Consider the following 20,681-nt stretch of genomic DNA (forward strand, 5'->3'; position numbering starts at 1 on the left):
CGCTTGCACTGAAGTTAGTCGCGCTCCGGACAAGACAGTGAGACGTCGTCCTGCGTTCAAAAGTAACTGACGTCATTAACCCGCGGACTGTCAGTGTGTGTGATGTGGTCGCAGCGGGAGGGCGATAGGCACGAGGACCTGCCGCCGCGGGTCAGCACCAGCTCGGAGGTTGTGATCATGGACGAGCGGCCCGTCGCCACCATCTGCGACACCGTGCTGCCCGCCGGCTCCAACCTGAACGTGACCAAGTCGTCCAAAGTGCACATCGGCCCCAAGTTCGTGTCCGTCACGCAAAATGTCCAGAACAAAGAAGTCGTACTAGGTAAACTCACTTTAATCTTTTACATTTTCCTCATCACATCATTTTCCTCCTTGCTGAGACGAAGATGTTTAATTGAGTTTGTATATATAGATGTGACGAATGCTATGTTGCTAGCGCATTATTTACATTTGCACTTTGCGATATAACTTATCTTAGTGTTGTTAATGGTTATTATAGACGTTAAACACATGAAAAAATACTACAGTTTTGCGCTTTCAGTTCCCAAAGATATGAAGAAATAAAAATATTGCGTTTAATTCTTCGGTCTTTTGTCTCTCGTAATAACTTACAACAACAAGATGAATCATTTCGTGGCATTCTTGGAATTGTTTTTCAAAAATGATCTGTTTCAGTGTGAAGCAAATATTTCCATTAATTTTATGTATAGAATCTGCCTAGACAAAGACGTTATATCATCAACTATCATAAACTATCTGCATTTTAATCAATATATACTTACACTATATTTATTATATCGTGTTATATCCTATATCTGCACCTTGGTACTTGCCTAATGTAATAAATACCTCAATATAACATAGCTAGTGGGTTGCAAATATGTAAAAGATAAAAAATAATTATCAAAGTATTTCATCGAACGTTAATCCCGATTAATGATATTTTGCAACCGATAAAATGTCGCGAATGCATTACTTAGCGTCGCTTTGTTCTTTATTTGTTATCGTTAAAAATATGAGTTATTCAGCACGTAGGTACCAAAACTACTAAATAAGATTATGGGGTTAATATATTGTACATTGTAGCCGTGATAGCCCAGCAGTGGCACAACACATTAGGTTTTAGAAGGTAGAACCCTTTGTGGTTCGACTCCGGCGGCACCACCGCCACACCTAATTCTACCTAATAACAACAGCGTTAGGCGCTGCTGTGTTCCGTTTTGAAGGGTGTGTTAAGGGAGACATACTTTTCCTTGTCCTCAGGGGTAGCGGATCATCTGTGGCTGACCTCAGGTAGGTATATATAATCCTATCTGGGGTTGATTACAGATGTCCATGGGCGGCAGTAGCCACTTACCATCAGGTGGACTGCATGCTCGTCTGCTACTCCTATATTATATAAAAAAGAAAAAAGTTGACAACATTGCATTCATAATGAGTTGCTATAATCTTGAATAGATGGATATATAATCGCTTTGCCGCCATACAGTGACCCATGAGCTATGTTCGATGCTTGGGTTGCCAGCACAACCTTTTTCCACTCCAACTGCCAAGATAAATGCACAAAAAGTATTAATACATTAGGTAGGCACCTTAGCAATACATGGTTGTATTATTAAGGTCCTTACCTCGAAGGATAACAGAGAGAGACAATCTAGCACTAACTAATTTCGCTGTTCTATGGATATTTATTTAAGGAGATAATTTATTAATCACACAGTGCAAATACTTAGCTTACTGTTTACTCTACTCAATACGAACTAGTTCCATTACAAAGAGTGCATGGTTTCCTCCTAACTAACGTAAAATAACTATATTTATATGCATGTGGTTATCGACTTTATTTCTGTTGGTCGAAATAGCTCATTTATTTATAAATAATTGTGCTTGCGAATTACCTTCTGCGAATGCGAATAATATATAACATTTATTATATAAATAATATTTAATAATTCTCTGACACACAAACAAATATTTTGCAAAATGTCTACAATAAAATCGTTTTAAATCAAACCTCAGAATTTAAGTAGCGCTTACTCAATCGTGATAGTGCTTAGCATATACATAAGAACCTTTGTGGTTTGAAATTCAGCCTGTCACGTTACGGATCAGGGTGCGAATCCCAGGTACGTACTTCTAATTTTTCGAAAATGTTCAGAATTAGAAACTAATTAGGTATGACTGTCATTAACGGTGTAGGAAACAACGCGATGAAACCTACTTGTCCAAATTCTGGAAAAGTTGTCAAAAACTTATAAAGTCTACCAAGCCACACTTGGTGTACTATTGGTATATTGACGACCCGTGTGGCAGAGCGGTCACCATACCGGTCTGACGCGCAAAGGGTCCCGGGTTCGAACCCCGGCCAGACAGAAATCTGAATGATGAATTCAGATTTCTGTTTCTGGGTCTGGGTGTTTGTGTATTTGTCTATGTGTGTGTCCATAGCACCCACGACACAGGAAATCCTAATGTGGGGCTGTGATTGTAGAAAGCGTTTATTGCCTCGCTATTCTAAGGGGAGTACCCAGTAGTCGGTCCAACCCATTACTATCACTGTAGTGTCGTGGATGAGCCAGTGGTAACTCCGAAAGCTACATTTCCTTGACATAAGGTTTAACAAAAATATAAAATTATTTTATTTTTGACCCTTAATGTAAGACATTCTCAATTATTATCAGACAAGTAGAACTTATTTAAAGCTCATTCTACCCATATACCAATAATAAGGGCCTAAGGGCCTGTAGTATGTTATTTAGTCTGCTGGCGAATTCATACAATTATGTATTTATCGCGATTTATTATGTTTTATACTTAGTAAGTAAAATACTATTCGGCTATGATACCTTGTAATTAACCGTAAAGAACTAAGTATAGGGCATATCAATCGGCAAGACCAGGTATTAAATGTTTCAGTAGCTTCATGAGATAAAAATTAACGATGCAAAACTTTATTTTATTTTACAACAGATCTTACGCTTGTTTCACTTGGATCTATCGACTACCTACTTATTTATAATATATTAGGTTACGTAAGTAATGTCACTAGTGATCTGAGCTGACGTAGGTATCCATATAAACTTATCATCTCGAACCTAGTTATTACTATCATTATACGGAAAATATACTCGTACTTATTAAAAATATTACATATTACATTTTTACAGTATAACTGCATATAATTTGGTTTTCAGTTGGAAATAATAAATTGCCATGGAGTTCATTTACAGCATTTGCATACTACATCTCTTGTACACCTGTTATTCTATTTAGGTTTAAAGGTGGTAGAACCCTTTGTGGTTCGACTCCGGCGGCACCACCGCCACACCTATTTCTACCTAATAACAGCAGTGTTAGGCGCTGCTGTGTTCCGGTTTGAAGGGTGTGGTAAGGGAGACAGACTTTTTCGAGGCGTTCCAGCTTAGTCCTCAGGGGTAGCGGCGCATCTGTGGCCGACCTCAGGTAGGAATATCTGATCCTATCTGGGGTTGATTACAGATGTGCATGGGCGGCAGTAGCCACTTTCCATTAGGTGGACGGCATGCTCGTCTGCTAAAAAAAAAAAATAGGTCCTATTTTCTTCTCACGCGGATTTGCACCGCGTGCAGGTTGTCCGAATACGTCGCGTAGGTACCACTTGCAATCTATTGTTGATAGATTTCCTTGAAATGCGTGCACAAGCACGCGGGTCGCGAAAAGACCCAACGAGATTGACGCATGCGGCTGGCGCGTGCGATTGTAATGTGACCAGTACCCTTACCATGAGTTTTTACGTTTTGACAAATATGATTGTTTTGGTATTTGTTTACGTATTGGCCTATACAATTGTCAAGTTCTGACACAATCCACTAGGGCGCTGATTGGAAATAGTATGGGCAAATACGTAAACAAATACTAAAACAATCATATTTGTCAAAACGTAAAAACTCATGGTAAGGGTACAGTATTAGTTACGCCAGACAGAAATAGAGCCGAAGTCGTGCCGCCGCGCTCAAACTACGAAGAGTTCTAACAATTTTTGAATTTGCTTTTTACTATTTCTTACGATCATATTAAAATTGGATTATACAAAACTATGAATTTATTATCTACATTAACGATTCTTTAACATTTGAGCCTAGCATTTTCTCAAAATGGTTAATCTTGACTTCGGCGGCGCCACCGCCACATCTATTACTGCCTAATAACAGCAGTGCGCTGTTGTGATTTATAGGGTGTGGTAAGAAGGTGTGGTCTTTTCCGAAGCATTCCGGCGTAGTCCTTAAGGGTAACGGCGCGTATGCGGGAGGCCTCAGGTAGGAAATTAATCTTATCTGGGGCTGATTGCAAATGTCCATGGGTGGCAGTAGCCCCTTACTATCAGGTGGACTGCATGCTTGTCTGCTACTCCAATCATTACAACAGACAGCAATTTTACTTTACTTTAGTCTCTACTCTCCTAAAAAAATATCAGTAACATAACAAAACCTCTATTCGACAATCACGTTATCTAAAATTCATTTATAACGAGCTCTTTACAGCACTCTATAGCTTAAACATTTTCGATATCAACAATTGGTATACGTCTATACAATATACATGTATTATATTGAATTTTGATAACAAAATACCGTCGCGCTTTGAGTACTCCTACAACAAAGGGAATACTACCGTATTGGCCTACAAAATGTAATAATGCTGATATGACAGTCCCGCTGTTCACGCATAAGTTGGTGACATATAAGTAGGCATAAGAGGCCAGTTTGAAATAAGCTGTGTTAAAAATGAAAACGTCGTGGGTAAAAATTGGCCAAATGCAAATCGACCTCACACACGGAGGGTGCCGTACTACCAAATTTACTTTTATTTTTAATATTTTTTATAGTAGCCATAGAAGTGAATACACTGTGAAAACTTAATCTGTTTATTTATAACGGTTCAACAGATAAAGTAAAGAAATACCGAATAAAAGCGGTTTCTTGTATGGCGACCCCCGTTTATTTTCAACCATGTTTTTATTATAACAAGTGTCCAACTATTACCGATCAAGAGATGAGCTTTGGGAAAGACGGACAGACAGCGGAAGCTTAGTAATAGCACAGTATAAGGATATACAGTAATTTAACTCGGCCCTAACCTTGAATTAGATACCTACGGTTGCGCTGGGCACGGTAACGCGTTAGGGCTGCCTGCCTACAGTTTTTTAATTACATCTGCATACTTGACTTTCTTTTTAATTTTTTGATTGTAAATGTTGTATTTTTTTTATTTAAACAAATGAATGCTATAGTTAATTATATGGAAAGTGTTGAATGAAAATGCATGTTATGTTTCTTAATATGTATATATTACGTAATAAAAACTATTCTTATAATTGGGTACTTGACAGTTACAACAATAAAATATGAAATATGTTCGACATGATAGCTTATAAATTAACACAAATTATGCAAAATTTAGTTTAAATATCTAATAATAATTTTAATATAATCTATACTCCGATTCATAATTGGGTGTCCAAAATGTAAACAAAGGTGTTGACCTATCAAGAAAATACTTTTCAAATGGTAGTTTCTTATTTTTGACGATCTTAAAATAATACAACAATAATAAAATATTGATCTAAATAAATTAAGATCAATTCTCATTTTCTAATATTTATATTACCTCATTCAGAATAGTCCCTCGCCGGCATATCGCGCGAACAAACGGGTGCCGAAAGGCCGCTAAGCCACGCCCTCAGCCTTTGTTGCGCCGCGCGACGACGAATAAATACGACGCGTGCGTTGTGCAAGCAAGCCCTTCGTTATCAACAGTTTCGAGTTTTATTTCGCGCGGGAATAATAAAAGTTGTAAATTGGTCGAAGAAATAGTTTTATTCTATTAATTCAGAAGAGGGATAACCTCAAATAACAAGCTCTGACACCTGTCTACTGAACCAAAATTACAACAATCATACGTATTTTTTTAAAATATCAAATTGTATTAATTAAAAACTAATCTAATTTAGTAGTAGTAGTACCTAGTAGATTAAGTATCTAGTATTAACATAAAAATCATTGTAATTGTCTTACCTTTCGGAGTTTCCAGGCAGTTTAAAAAATGTTATATCTGGATGTGTTATTGACGAATTGAAGCAACCAAAAACAACACAATATAATCTATAACTTTTCTTCGCCATATTATTCTTGAAACAACAAAATATCTTACAAAACCGTCACATCACCCGCTCGTCACCGTGGCACATTCACGAATGTTCGTGTACCGAGTTAGTACCGGCCCGAGGCGAGTAGGCGTGGCTTGCGTTTCGTGCGTTTGTATGAAGATAAAATACTGTATATCCTTATACTGTGGTAATAGAGTTTCGTTTTTAACCTTTGGGTAAGGTACACTAAAATTCAAGTTTGGGATCTAAGACATAAAACCTACTGAGATTTTTATGTGATAAAGATACTGAAATTATTAAGCTCATCTTCTGACATTTATTTTATAATGCACAATATAAACTTCCAAAAACATTATGAAGTAAGTACTAATTAATGTAGTAATATAATAAGTGTAAGTACGCACTACTTTGTATAATACTATTGCCACTTTTACCGGATTCAACCAGAATAGCACACTTCAGTGATACTTAGTAAGCCACTTATGGCTTATTAAAAAGATATCTTTTAAAAATTCAACATCAAGGTATGTGAAAAGATATGGCAATATATGTACATTATATAACTTTCATAAAAAAGTCGCAGTTGTTTTTTTTTATAATATAGGGGTATCAGACGAGCATGCAGTCCACTTGATGATAAGTGGCTAATGCCGCCCATGGACATCTGTAATCAACCCCAGATAGGATTAGATATTCCTACCTGAGGTTGGCCACAGATGCGCCGCTACCCCTGAGGACTAAGCTGGAACGCCTCAGAAAAGTATGTCTCCCTTACCACACAATTCGAAACGGAACACAGCAGCGCCTAACACTGCTGTTATTAGGTAGAAATAGGTGTGGCGGTGGTTCCGCCGGAGTCGAACCACAAAGGTTTCTACCACATTCGGTAGTTAATTCTAGGAACATAATAATTATGACAAACTGAGCCCTTAAAAAGGATTTCTATGGGGATAACACTAAGTAATACGATAAATGGTTGGTTGTTCGTTTGTTTGCTGCTCTTTCACGTCTTAACTACCAAACCGATTGCCATGAAATTCTACACATACTGTCAAGGGTCCAGAAAAGGACACAAACTTTTTTTTATCCTGAAGAAGATAGTACGATAGATAAAAACAACTATTTTCATGGATCTTTGTTCGCGAGCGAAGCCGCGGACATAAGCTAATAATTTATAATATGTATTTCAGTTAGTTAAAGGCGTAGTCGATCTAGTTCCAGCTATTCATAGCTCGTTAAACACATATAAGGGAACGTGAGTACGTTATGTATATAGTAGTACGTGACCAATATTTATTATATTTCGACCCCTTCCTCCTCCGGTGATCACCCGTAGTATCTGATAAGGACAATGGTACAAAATTATTAAAATCGTGTATTGTCATCGGTTTTTGATAATTCTTCAAAATTTTGAATTAAGCTAAATATATATAAATTAACGTTCAAAGTGAAGAGAAATCGGGTTCAAAGATTCCGTTACATAGTTACATACATACTTACATACAACCCAAGCTAATAAAAGCGTGTTAATTACTGTTTTGGTCATATTAAGGGTACATAAGGTAGATTTATAAAAAATCCCTGGTTTATGTATAAGTATTACGATTAAATTTGAGACCATAAAATTTCTTACAAATTTTCTATTCAACGAAAAGTTTGCCGGATAGTACGTGAAACAGTTTTATACCTCTTATCGAAGGTGGCAGCCGACGGACAATCGACAGACCTCATGTATTGGTTGCCAAACGATTGCCGTATTTTGTACTTTTTTATCAAAATAATTATCAGTCTTGCTTTTGTATAAAAACTAGCCGACCCGGCAAACGTTGTGTTACCATTAGAAATAAAAAAAATCCGGATGAACAACCCTTATCACTTAGAGGTATGAAAAATAGTAGCCGATTCGCAGACTTACTGAATATGGATATAAAATTAGGTGAAAATCGGTAAAGCCGTTTCAGAGGAGTACCGTAACTAACATTGTGACACGAGAATTTTATATATAAGAAATAAATGCGTGTTTGACAATCTCTGACACCAGTTTAAATAGAAATACATTATTTTAGTGATTTTTAGTAATTGTCACCTTGCCTATTCTAAATCTGTGATTGGAGCTTTAATTTGCGACACATATAAATAAATATGTTAAAAAATAGGACTCTATCAGTGGTGTCAGAACGCTTCACGCTTCTGCCGTCGATTACAACTGATAACAATACTATCAATTAGGTACCAGGCCACTACTAATACCATAGCTTATCTTTGTAATGAATTTTTCAATCTATTTTTGTACAAGTTGTAAAAAATATTTTATTTTATTGTTGTTGTATTTTTTACAAAGTGGACTTCATCTTTTTGATACTCTATGATCTCGATTATCTTTTGTCGACCTGTGGTAAATGTGTGGGAGATGTTTGAAGCACTAAAGTTGTAAATGTAATTTATAGTAGACTCAGATATAAAAAAGAAAGTGTACATTACATGTACTTACAATACCTACATATAATATGAAATACAAGTACTGAGTAAAACTAAGAAAATGTAATAAGACCTGTGTATGAGCACTTAAATACATTTCAACGTATTATATTATCTGTAACTACCTTGGCACCTCTATTATATTGGATATCATTTTGCGAGGATAGTCTCAACAACAAAGTTTGATAACTTTGATGAGTCCTCTTTTTCCGTCATAGTGGTTACTCATCCACAAAAGCACCAAAGACAGAATTATTATTTATCCGAAAAATGCTTGAATATTTACGATGAAGCACAGCTTCTATTACATGAAAATGCGCGGCTGCACGATCGGCAAATTTAAGTTGTATGAACGCACTAGTCTATGTATAGGTACTACACAAAACGTTTCAGCGTGCTATTCCCCTTTCCCTTCACACGAGACCGATAATTTGTTCTTGTATAACATAAACCATGATGTTGTTCTTGTATAACATAAACCATGTTATGTTTATTTGCAGGCCGCATTTTGGGCCTTGAAATCGAGTCTTCAAAGCGCGCACGCAGAATCCGCTGCAGCGTTGCGGTCTTCGTATGTTGGGCCTTCCTAGTCGCGACCGGTCTCGCTACCTATCTCATCTACGTCACAATCCCCGGCCACCCTACCCGCCTCGACATAGGTAATAAAAACAATATACCGAATATCACTCCCTCTAAAGCTTTTATTGAAAATTTGCTATTCAAACTTTACCCGTCAATTTTTATATATTCATTCAAATGTTTCTAATTACTTTTAAACTTAACAAACGTATTTTTAAATTTATACCCTTATTGTATAAAATATGGTATACTGTTGTCATAACAGGTCTACACGACGTTTGGTACTTACGCCGAGGCGACTGGCAGGCACTGCCTGAATACAATATGGAATTCCTCAATTTGCCACTAGAAAACGTTATCATTGGACACTCTGCCGCTAATTACTGTAGTCAGAGATACCGATGCATAGAACAAATGCTTATTGTCCAACAGGATCATTTGAGACGAGGACTATATGACATCGGACCAAACTTTCTTGTGGGTGGTAACGGTTTTGTTTTCGAAGGGAGAGGGGCTAACGTGTTCCCAGCAATGGTGACTGCGTGGAATCGAAGAAGCATAATGATCATGTTCTTAGGCAACTATGTAATAGACATGCCTGATCAAGCTCAATTTGATCATGTCAACGTCCTCCTAGAGGTACTTGTGAAGGAGCGCGTATTAGTGCCCAATTATACCCTGTATGGGCACTGCCAAGTTACACCACTAACAGTTAGTCCTGGTAATCACATATTGGAAAGAATGCACAATTTCGCCCGTTGGAACCCGGCTAATATTAGTGGATGTGTGGAAAGATGACACTATATAATTCTATCGTATTGCATACGTTGAGTACGTTAAACGATGTGATAACATTTTATTACAGGAAACAATGCTTATTATCATTTTTGTGTGTAAATGTGTATTAGTGCATATGATATATGCTTAAGTTTTCTTAGTTACTGTGATTATACATATATGGATGGTTAACACGATAATAAGTACGAAATTGTAATTTTAATTGGATTTTGATAAAGTTTTCTGACTGATAAATATTTTCAAATCATGAATACATAATATCACATACCATGGTACTCTACTTCTTATATTGTTTTATGATTTTCGTAATAGCCTAAACTACATACATGCATGGAGGATAAAGTTTTATTAATGCCCTCTAATTATGTAAAGCATTTAACTTTATAATTATTTTCATCAATAGTTAATTTTCATCATTACTAGGTCCACGTAAGAAAAAGCTCGTTATTCTATACATTCGGCAGTTACCTTTTGCCGACTTCTCAATAACCTTATTGTTATTATGATGAATAGTTAAAATACTTCAAAACAAGATGATTCGTCTGACAAAATTAAGATACTGTAGGTTAAATTATATCTATCTGCATTTTTTTATAAAAGACTGAGGTTATGTCTCGATATTTTGGTTGTTTCTTCTTATTTTATACCTATTTACGTATTATATATTATGTCTCTATAAGTTACCAAGTCACCTGCTTGTGTAATACAGGGTGGCTAAATTATACATCCAATTTCGTTTTTGAATAACTTTTATACTGAATAAAAGATGTGATTTTGATTAATAGAAATCTTTATCAGGACCCGCACTTAACTCTTTTTTTGCTAATTAGTAAATATGATATTTGTCAAGTGTCTTCCACCAGCGTTGACAAAATTTTGCGCCCGTGTGATCATATTTTCCACGATTTTCCTTAAAATTTCCGCCAATAACAGTTCGAATTCCAGTCGAATATTCTCGTTAAAAGCTGCGATTGTCTGAGGCTTGATGCTTTTGTTGAGTCATTACTTTTGTGCCACCCTATGTAATAGCTTTTTTAGATTTGTACCAAGACCTTTAATGGCCATTTAAAATAATGAAATAAATATAGTAATGTAAAAATTAACATCTATAAACTAAAATGACAATAAATTACAAAATTGACATGATACATTATGTACCTAGGTATAATTATCTATTCAGCATAAATCAATCAGAATGTTATCACTTCTTTATGCGATAGTAATCTCATTGCAATAAACAACGATCATACCTAATATTGTTTGTTGTTGATTCTCGTTGTCTAAATTATTTGTAATTGTAAATATAAGGAAACAATCTTGAGTGTGAGAGTGAAAAATTGTGATTAATAGAAGCCAAAATGTTCTAAACCAAAGATGTAGAAGTATTCACGTCTTGGCATTCCAGTAATATTTATATTTATCATATATATGAGAGCTGCACTACATAATAAGAAGGTTATAGGATAATTAAATAGAAGATACCTACAAATTTTATTCATTTACTTACAACTATTCCATGATATTAAATTTAGATAGGCTCTTACTTGTTTTTGCCAGTAGGGTGATGTATTTGTATTTTATTTTAATTATTTGTATTTTTTGATGTAACTTATATAAAATAAAATATTTTTATACGAAAAGCTGTCTCAATTATGCAACCAATAAAAATAATAAGAGAAGAAATTGAGTGAAGGTTGAGTTTGATATTAAGAAAAGAGATGATCCATGTCGTACGAAAGATCTATCTCGAAGCTAAAGATGTAAATAAATATCCCGTTATTATGTGTATAATATTATAAATAATATTTTTTTCACTACGGCTACAATATAAGTGCCAACCTTTGCTAACCTTTATATGTGTTGCTATATCCGCGAATGCTGTAAACATAGCTTATCAAACAGTATAAAACCCACTGAGTCACTGTTTTGTCGTCAGTTCAGTCAGAATGTATATTGTATTCATTACATATTACACAAATTTTAGAACATAGCAACCTATTTATAGGAGGAAAATAAATTCAAATACCTATAGTAAGTACCTAATTATCCAACATTCATGTTCCTAAGCTTTTTTTATTTAAAAACATAATTGTATAGAATGTAGGCAAGATTGTCTAGACGACTATTTGTTTTTAGACTATTTACATTACATTACACGTCACTATATTCGCCAACGGAATCCTATTCAAATCAGGCTCATACTTTGCCACTGTAGGCACCTGAAGGTTTCAACGGGGATCTACCAACTCAACGGTAAAAACCCAAAATCATATGATATCATCGATTATTTCTGGCCTTGATTTGGTACACATGTACCGACACGATATAATAATATCTGGATAACATATATTTGACCTTCATCTAATCCTTTTATCTAGTCCTGTTGCATCGTCCAGTCTTTATTATATATATAATTAAATAATTAAATATCAATTTGTACAACTAATTCTGTTACATAATCTATGGTGGTTAAACTCTCAGTGGTTAGAGTCTACAGGCGTCACCGCCGCAGCAATCACTGCCTATTTATTTATAACTGATAAGGACTGTTATGTTTTGGTTTTAAAGTGTGGTAAGGTCTACACTTACACGAGGGGTTCCAACTTACGTCTGGCCAAGCGCAACAGTTGCCACTTACCATCAGATCGAGTCCATACCTGCTCATGCGTACTTGCTATTTATAACAAATAAATAAAAAGATTTAAAACGAGCTAAATGGATGGTACATTTTTTGGTAGTATATGTCATGATCTTTTTCTTAGTTACATAGACAAGTTATTAATATATGTCCCATGACATACCTCACAATTGAAAAAATATATGACTGTAGGTAGGTAATAAATAAACTTATGAATATGATATAATTCTACCTTTTAACATTGCCCCCGAATAGTGATTATTGGGAGCGGCAAAATTAAACCAATAAGAGAATGTTTAAAATTACCAATGAGTAAAACATGAACATTTTTCGCATTGCAGGCTTAAGATGTAGGTACCTAAGTCTAACAGGATAACGTTTCCTTTTGAATGAACTTACTTTCTAGACGGAAAGTCAACTGTTATTTTATGGACGAGGCAAAATTTTACGTTTGATAACAGTAAACGTTTACTGGTTTTCTCTTTACTCTAGCAAAGTTTATAAATCCTAAAAGAGAACATTTTTCACCACGCTACGTGCCCATTGTACGCCACGAATTGGATTCTATCTTCTTGCGTGAACACTCTCCTAACAGTGAGCTTATTGTTGCGACTGCGAACTTTATGCTTTGCAATAATTATCTACCTTACGTAGTTAATATTCTGATATTCTTTTGTTTCATAAAAAAATATAGATATTGTATTGATAAGCAATTGCAAAGAGTACACAATATTTAAGTTAGATATACCCATTTAATTTAAATATGCTAATTTATTAGGGAATAACAGAATAAGTACTGTACACATTTTGATGAAACTTAGGTACCCACCTACCTACTAAGGTACTTACAATTGTATGAATAGATACATTTAAAACTTTTTTGTAGGAGATTGTTTTATCTCGCTAATATCAATACATAGGTTATTATTATTATAGGTGGCGCAAAATTAATCACCCTATTTTGTTTTTGAATACATTTTGTACTGAATTAAAAAAGTACCTAATTTTGAGTAATAGAAATCTTTACCAGGATCTGTATTTTTTTCCAATTAGAAAATATGATATTTGTCAGGTGTCTTCCACCATCGTTGACACAAATTTGCGATTGCTTTTTCACAACTTTCCTAAGATTTCCGCCGATAACAATTGGCGTTCCAGTCGAATATTCTCCGTAAGAGCTGCGATTGTCTGATGCTTGTTGCTGTTGTTGAGTTATTACATCCACTTAAAGTCACTGTCTGGTGCGCCCTTTCATGCAGGAGGAGTGATTGCTATATTTTTTTGAGGACGCCATCGGCAATACAATGTCTGTACTGGTGAACGCTGCAGGGTTATGATAAACGATTTTTTCTACCGGAATTGGATGATCAGGGCTTGATGAACATGTGGTTTTAACAAGATGGTGCAACCGCACGATGGTGCACGTGTGAAGGATACGTTTCCTGGTTGCGTAATCTCCCGTTTTGGCAATTTGGCATGGCCAGCAATTTCGCCCCATTTAACCATCCCTGACTTCTATCTTTGGGATTACTTGAAGTCACAGGTCAATCGCAGCTGTTAAGGAGAATATTCGACTGGAATGCGAAGTGTTTCCGGCGGAAATCTTAAGGAAACTCGTGGAAAATATGGTAAAACGGGCGCAAATTTGTATTAACGCTGGTGGAAGATAATTGACAGATATCATATTTTCTAATTAGCAAAACAAAGTTACAGGCCCTAGTAAAGATTTCTGTTACTCAAAATATTTTTTTTGTATTCAGTACAAAAGTTATTCAAAAACAAAATAGGGTGATTAATTTTGCGCCACCCTGTATTACTTTTTATTATTCTTAATATAGTTCTATCTGGCATAAAGCCATCTTATTTTTAAACGGACTACACCGCCACTCTTACATATTAGCCTAATAATATCAGTATTAAGCAGTTCTCAGGATTAGCGACGCATTTGTGGCCGCCGTCAGGTCGGAATCTAATCATATCTGTGGTTGATTACAGGTGTTCATGGGCGGCAACAGCAACTTACCTGATTGGTCGCCTGTTAGCTTTCTAAATTTCTACGGCAGTCGAGTTGGTTGCCTGCTACTACTCTATTATAAATAATCTTCAATCTAGGAATCAATTAAGGAACAGTAAATAGTATAGATGTGGAAAAAGTGTGTGGTGCTTCATTTATCAGGCTCGAAAAGCGCCCCTCACTTTTTCCACAATTATACTATTTACTGTTCCTTAATTGATTCCTAGATTTAAGATTATTTTTTGCTTTTTAGTTGATTTTAACATAAAAGCGTGTTTTTTAGTTTTTTAAACTATAATTGTTTTATTAATTTTTAGCATTTGTTGTTATAGCGACCACCCTCATGCATCGTTTGTAAAAAAATCAATCTATTACGGTTTAAGAGATAAAGCCCTGTGACTCACGAACAGACAGCGGAGGGTTTCGTTTTATGTGTGTACGGAATCTTAAAAAACATTCTACAAGATGGCATTATAGATATGTTTCAGTACATTTGAGTTATAGGGAAATAACATTATTATTTTCCAAAGCTAAAAATCAATCTAGTACCTTTGCCTGAACGTTCCATAAGGCGCTTTCTCTCGCCTCGAAAATCGTTAATCCTGAGGATATTGATAAGGACAATGTTACAAAATTATTAAAATCGTGCATTGTCATCGGTTCTAGATAATTCTTCAAAATTTTGAATTAAACTAAACGTTCAAAGTGGATAGAAATCGGGCTCAAAGATTCCGTTACTGTTACGTACATACATACATACAATCGTACAACCCAAGCTAATAAAATCGTGTTAAAAACATAGACTATTTTCTTCAATTTAACCAATTAGGAAATCAGTTGTAGGGTACCAAATAATATATTAATATACTGGCTGTAAATGTTTGCGTATTTAAGATTGTATATTACTTTGCAGATGTTCCTCTACCGAAGTATATTTGGGAAATTGTGAAAAATAGTTCAAGAACGGAAAGGCTTGCGTGTGTTGCGGCCCTCGTCATCCTTATTGTCTGCATATCACTCATAGTGTATTTTACTATCCAAGCGGCTCAGGCGACGGAGATCATCGATAGAGGTGAGTAACGCACATAAAACAAAATCGTACGTATCGATTCTTAGCATTGTAACATAATTTTTTTCAATTTTAAATTATGACAAAAGTACGAAAGCGAAGTTTAGAATACGAAACCAGCCTAAGCTGGTAAAAATCTACCTAAGTAACATATTTAGTTCTGTGATTTAGGTACCTATATAGGTAATAATTCCATGTGGCTAGAACTCTGATAATTATCACTTAGCTTAACGTGTTCTGATTATGAATAATATAAGTTCACTTATATAGGTATGAATAAGATACAATGTCTCACGTTCATTTTTTATAAGTAGGTAGATAGTAACAGCAAATAGTGAATTAATTGTTTAATACCTACTTAAGACGCACTGCAGATTGTACATACTCATAAGTTAAAATAGGTCAATAATTTATATGTAAGTGTTGGTGCCTACGTTATCTTAATATCGCTTTATATGCGGTTTACTAACTACTTGACAGTTTGAGAAATATGTAGGTAAGTAAATTATGTTAGCCCAAGAGCCCGCGGCCCCCAGACCTGCTTTATTTTATAAAAGCTGAAAGTTTGTCTGCGCACGACCCCAACACACATGAAAACGTTCTGCTACTATGGAGTTTGGATGATAGTGGCTTTGGCAGATATCAGGTAGTAAATGTGTGAAACAGTACTTTACTTTCGTTAAAGTATAAAGCTCAGTTCTTATATATTTTATTTGTAATAACGTTAAATACGACCTCGTTCATTGCCAGACACCTACTACAGTGACCACGCCCTGCCACACACTCTGAAATCACTCTAGGTGCGAGCGCGAGAGTAGATCTGAATGAAATAATGCGTTCTATTTACTAGATTTACCAAGAAAATTGATTTTGTAAATATTATTTAGGTCTTTTAAGCAGTGAAAGCTTAGTGGTTAAGATACGCGGCCTTTTGATCGATGGGTCCGAGGTTCAAATCCCAGGTACCTCTAACTTTTCACACTTATGTGCGTAATAGAAATTAGAACAGACAGAAGAGCGCTTAACATTGTTGTTATTAGACAGATATAGGGTTTACGGTGGTGCCGTCGAACTCGAACCACAGACGGTTGTCTTTAGTTAAATAGGAACCTACGCGTTAGTAGACTACTTTCGAGATGATTTTCATTCTATCTCATAAGGTATAGGTACCTTGTCTCATCTTTTAAATATCACTGTTTTATAATCTATTAGGCTTTTTCGCGACTTCGATGATTACAATTTTATAACATTGTCCTTAAGCTCATCAGGTTAAATGGGCAGTGATAGCACTGATAATTGATGGGCTTGAGGTACCCAGTTATCTCGACGATTATCTCTGCACCTATTTATCTTCTCTGCTCCATAGATTCACACTGGGTCATCACTCGTGTTAGAGTGGGTCTGTCTACATACTAATCATTGGAACCCTCACTTGCTCATTTCTATAAGTTATCAAAACCTTGATTCTATATAGGTAATTTTTATAGCACTCAAGGCTAATTACAAGTCAGTATTATCCACAATACCGACATGTACTTATTTACGTCGGTACCCATGTAGAAATAATTAATTAAAACTTACTTCATTAATGGGATGTAATTCAAAAATAGGTGCTATTACCCATTCGTATTTTCTCACTCATAGTTATAGAAAATAGCTGAAAATAGAAAAACCGCCATTCTTAATTTACATCTAAATATATTTACCAATTTTATGAGATAGCGTTAGTCATTGGTACTATGTAACTTCAATTTATTTTGATGTTACAAAAGCATCGTATAAAATAGGTACGTATAAAAAGGAACTTGTAATAAGTCCCTCCGTAGGTACGTACGATAACTATGTACTAATTCTCTAATAATGAAATGCTTTTAAATAATTTAGTTTGATTTTAATCTACATAGTACCTATACATTATCTTCTTATATATGATATTATACTTACTTTTCAGCTCCGCACGAGTGGAGAATCTCACGTGACATGTGGTTGGCGCAGAATTTCAGCCACGATGTCATCGTCGATGAGTTTGAGCCGCTTATGTTGGTCGTTATAAATCACTCCGTAAGCCCAGAATGCTCTCGATTCATCTTATGCGCTGCTGAATTGCGCAACCTACAATCCTGGTTTATCAAATTCCACCAATATGACATACCGTAAGTATAAGAGATGTATGTATTTATAATATAACTTTTATTTTCACATTCGAAAAAAATTTTGATAATCAATCTTAACCAATTTTTACTCATAATGGTTGGAAATTCGTCAATTTTTACCTACAATATGATTGATAAATTTTGAAATGTAGTAAACAAAAAATTGTGAATATTGATAGATAATTAATATGGGGCGTTACGATTTTTTAATCAAACAAACTTATTACCATAGTAGTAATAAATATCATGTGCCCTTAGCGTGTAATAGTAAGAGGAATTCCACGATTACCTTTGATATCGAACTTCATAATAACCCTTTACACCCGAGATGATATGAGCGTGAGTTTCACTTTAAAAAAAATCCCACGTGATAGCTTCTTATTTTTCGAAACGCAACCGATGCCGATCGATCGTGAGGAGAGTATCGCACGTGCTACCGGCTAAGTGAGCGGGGTGCAGACGGTCAGTTGTGCTAGGGACTCGTCCAAAGATGGCAGATTTTTTCGACCCGCGCACTGTCACAGGTATGTAATTATTTTTGGCATTAAATGTTTAGTATCTATTATTAATTATAGCTAATTTGAAAGCTAAAAGAACACTAAATACGTGGAATTTAGTAGTTTATTCGATTAACTTGCAATTTTGATACAATTAGGTTGCAAATTTCAACTGTTACGATCGTGTGCCTACGGTTGTTGGTGCAGAATAACGTTTGATGAAAATGCTTTTATTGCTATTACCAGTTATGTGTAAGTTTCGTCAATATCAATTTTGTTTGTTTCAATTTTAGGGGTACATTTAAATGACGATCAGATTTTGCCAGTGCGGGGTGAGGAGAAATGTATCGGACATTGAAGATCTTCATGAAAGTGAAGAGCTTCAACCAAATAGATTAGAAAAGTTTCAATTTGAAGAATTGTGCCCTGAAACAGATCCAGAAGCACATGCAGACCCTCAAATAGAAACTGACCTAGAATTGGATCTGGAACTTGAGCCTGAACCTCAACCATCTACTTTAAAATCATCCCTAGAAATTTCTCGCCGCCGAGCATCTTCACGTCCAACACATCGAAAAATAGCTTGGAAAAGAATACGTTTTCTGTCTTGAAAAGGTCTATACATCCCTACCAACATCTCCAGTAAAGTTTCCAAAGAAATATTTTTCTTAATATTTTAATTATGAGGCTCTTGATATGTAACCAGATGCACAAATTTATATTATCTAAGAAGAACCGGTCGAAAACTTAATTTAATTGCAATAGATATGGCTAAAGTTTTCTCCATCTGCATTATCATTTGATGTATTCCCTAGCCAAGAATACCTACGCCTTAGAGACCTGGATTTAAGACGGAGGCAATAACGGAAGAAAGAAGAATGTTGATTTTCATAGAATTACGTAGTTTAGGTTTCATTGCCAAGACAGATTTTTTATAAAGACTATTGAAAATAAAGACAGTGATGTTAAATATCTCCAAATTGTTTTAATTTTCTAATATTATTTGATAATAAACTATTTTTTTTTGCAATTTTCACGATCGTGAGTGTGACAGTTCCCACCGGAGACTCACGATCGTGCGGGTCGATTTCTGGATTATGTATAAACTCTGGATTTTTTTTCGTATTTTTTGTGGATCCCTTAAGCTATATAAAAAGCCGTAATAAACGTTTTGAATCGGAAATTGCGAAAAAAAATCTTCGGGTGTAAAGGGATAATTGAATAAAGTTGAATGTATCCTTAAGTCCCTTCATAATAGTTATAAAGCATATTTTATTTATGAAGATAACAAATTTTTAATTTTTTAGATATAACTTCATTATTGGTAACGACGGTCGTGTATACGATGGTTGCGGTTGGGGAAACGTAGGAGCCCACACTTTCGGATACAACCGTTGTTCGGTTGGAATAGGATTCATTGGTAATGTTTGTTTGCAATCTTACTTTTAAGTAGAAAAACCAAAATGTAATGTTTATAAGAACGTAAACTTAAAGTTATTAATATTTATTAGTTTTGTATTATTTATTTTAATCAGGTGATTATCGGGAGGAAATCAATCATCACACGCGAGTTACCGAAGCCCAATTGAATAGGACTCTGATGTTATTGGAGGAGGGCGTCAGGCTGGGCTACCTCCGGCCGGACTACAAAGTAGTCGGTGCAAGAGACCTTCGGCCCACCGCGAGTCCCGGTTCCAACCTACACAACGCCATTAAGCAGTGGGAACACTTCGATCATGAAAACCTCTTCGTAAATATGACATGCGAAATGATGCACGAGAAATTTCCCTACAAAGCGAATTAATATCGCAAATGTAATATAACCAATAATACTTGTTCCTAAACATACAATATGTATGCGTAATATACCTTTATATAGATTATTATGGAAATCACCAGAAATAAAAAAAAATATTTAAAAAGCCTTTAAAATCCATATTTATATTTTGGTCTATTAGGCATCCTAGACTTTAGATCATGACTTCATCTTACACGCCATGATGAACGTCAACGGCTACATTTTTCTTGTAGCTCTTAGTTACTGGCAACAGAACAAAAAACCTTTAATTATAATTCTTAAGATTTCTTTCCAGAAACTATTATTGATATAATTTGTATGTAAAATGTGGTAAATAAATTATCATGTAATTAATTACAAAGGCATTTTTAAATCCACTTTTAATAGAATTAAGATAATTCCAAAGCTATTGAACTACAAAAGGCACATTCACTTCATTTCACTTTTAATTGTTCTCCTTATTTTACGAAAATGCTTGTTTTTTACTTATATATTTTAATAACTTGTCAAGT

General features: G+C 35.1%; 1 protein-coding gene across 1 annotated transcript; it reads left to right on the plus strand.

Annotated features, from left to right (window-relative positions):
• LOC140743380 (peptidoglycan recognition protein 3-like) lies at positions 1-20,530 on the plus strand. Its single transcript, XM_073074580.1, has 7 exons — positions 1-322; positions 9,124-9,282; positions 9,468-9,998; positions 15,566-15,724; positions 17,673-17,874; positions 19,679-19,791; positions 19,907-20,530. The coding sequence occupies exons 1-7, from the start codon at positions 103-105 to the stop codon at positions 20,173-20,175; spliced, it is 1,653 nt and encodes a 550-aa protein (XP_072930681.1). The 5' UTR covers positions 1-102; the 3' UTR covers positions 20,176-20,530.
• Positions 20,531-20,681: the final 151 nt, after the last annotated feature.

The sequence above is a fragment of the Epargyreus clarus genome, unplaced genomic scaffold, assembly GCF_041222505.1.
Source record: "Epargyreus clarus isolate Ecla_fem2 unplaced genomic scaffold, WU_Ecla_fem_2.2 ptg000007l, whole genome shotgun sequence".
NCBI lineage: Eukaryota > Metazoa > Arthropoda > Insecta > Lepidoptera > Hesperiidae > Epargyreus > Epargyreus clarus.

Bases quoted from the DNA above. Each gene is read 5' to 3' on its own strand.
- LOC140743380 (XM_073074580.1), top strand. From the start codon at position 103: ATGTGGTCGCAGCGGGAGGGCGATAGGCACGAGGACCTGCCGCCGCGG. The intron at 9,999-15,565 runs GACACTATATAA...ATTACTTTGCAG, and splicing joins TAGTGGATGTGTGGAAAGAT to ATGTTCCTCTACCGAAGTAT. The intron at 15,725-17,672 runs GTGAGTAACGCA...CTTACTTTTCAG, and splicing joins GACGGAGATCATCGATAGAG to CTCCGCACGAGTGGAGAATC.